Source organism: Sinocyclocheilus grahami, unplaced genomic scaffold (genome assembly GCF_001515645.1).
Source record: "Sinocyclocheilus grahami isolate Dianchi unplaced genomic scaffold, SAMN03320097.WGS_v1.1 scaffold39429.1, whole genome shotgun sequence".
NCBI classification, from domain to species: domain Eukaryota; kingdom Metazoa; phylum Chordata; class Actinopteri; order Cypriniformes; family Cyprinidae; genus Sinocyclocheilus; species Sinocyclocheilus grahami.
Genome location: NW_015523497.1, coordinates 1 through 1,283, shown reverse-complemented (window position 1 = coordinate 1,283; position 1,283 = coordinate 1). Strand labels below are relative to the sequence as shown.

Sequence of the window (1,283 nt, the reverse complement as noted above, 5' to 3'; positions counted from 1 at the left end):
TACTTAAGTACTTTTAAATGCAAGTACTTCTGTACTTTTACTTAAATAAAAATCTGCCTTTACAACTTTCACTTGTAATGGGGTGATATTTGACCAGCAGCATATGTACTTATTCACTCAAGTAATGGAGTTATGTACTTGTTCTGTGTTGTATTTTATGTGTTTGTCTGAGAATAACATTTGCATGCCATTAAATTGTAGCATGACGTCATAAAGCTGCATAGCCTAGTTGTTAATTTTTTTTAAGAGTTTTGTGTCAAAAAGTGTATTAATTTATTAAATGTTCTTACCTGCTCCGATCAAGTTTTGTTCTATTGGCGTCAGTTTCTTGTGGCTGCCCATTGCAAATCTGTCCCACACTATTTTTATTTGCTCTTGTTTCATCTCTTCCTCTTGCTCATTTGTTTTGTTCACCTTTTTTTCTTCTTGTTTTTCCTTTTCTATTCTGATCTTGGATCGAGGCTTTAAGTAAATATCATTATTGTAATACTGATGATTATTCTGTTTGATGAATTCATCAATCTTCTCTAGAAGCTCTGTGATATAAGTTAATTTAATCTCATTTTTACTGTTGATCACATGATAATTATCTCTGCAGTGACTGACCAACTCTTTAAATTTTGTATCAAGCATAAAGAGCATCCATTCCATCCTTGACATTTTTTTTCTTCCAAAAAAGAGCACTAATGTGAACCTCAAAGCTTGAGCTCCAAAGTTCTCCTGAATTTGCTCCACAATGTTCCTCTGCTCCTCTCTGAAGTTTTCCAGGTTGATGACGAGCAGGAACACTTGAGGACCAGGATGAGCGAGATACAGGCTGTTCATCATCTGCTGCTTCATCTCTTCATCAGTCAGTCGAGTGTTGAAGAATCCTGGAGTGTTGATGATGGAGATGTTTCTGTTTTCTACTTTTCCTGTCTGTATCTCACTCTTTCTGGTTCTGCTCTCTTTAAATGCCTCTCCACCCAGTATTGCATTTCCCAATGAACTTTTTCCAGCTCCAGAGACTCCCAGCAGCACGATCCTCAGATCATCACCTGAATCACCTGTCAAACAGTTCATGCTATTAGCTGGAGATATTGATGATTTATAAATGCTGATTCTAACATGTCTGATTTTCAAACCCAGTAATTTTATGCTATTTTGCCAGAGCAATTTGTTCACTCATGTGTTAAGATGTTACATTTGTCTTTGTACACAGTAAAACTTTTCACTGTAAATTGACAGTAATTAACTGGCAGCAGCTTCACCAATAATTTTCACCTATATTTTTAGTTTTTTTT

The 1,283-nt window shown here is 35.5% G+C and overlaps 1 protein-coding gene across 1 annotated transcript; it reads right to left on the bottom strand.

Annotated features, from left to right (window-relative positions):
- Positions 1-290: 290 nt before the first annotated feature.
- On the bottom strand, positions 291-1,062 carry LOC107580668 (GTPase IMAP family member 4-like; the record flags this gene model as incomplete). Its single annotated transcript, XM_016266339.1, has 1 exon — positions 291-1,062. A coding segment is annotated over exon 1 (772 nt), but the record flags the coding sequence as incomplete, so codon positions are not given.
- Positions 1,063-1,283: the final 221 nt, after the last annotated feature.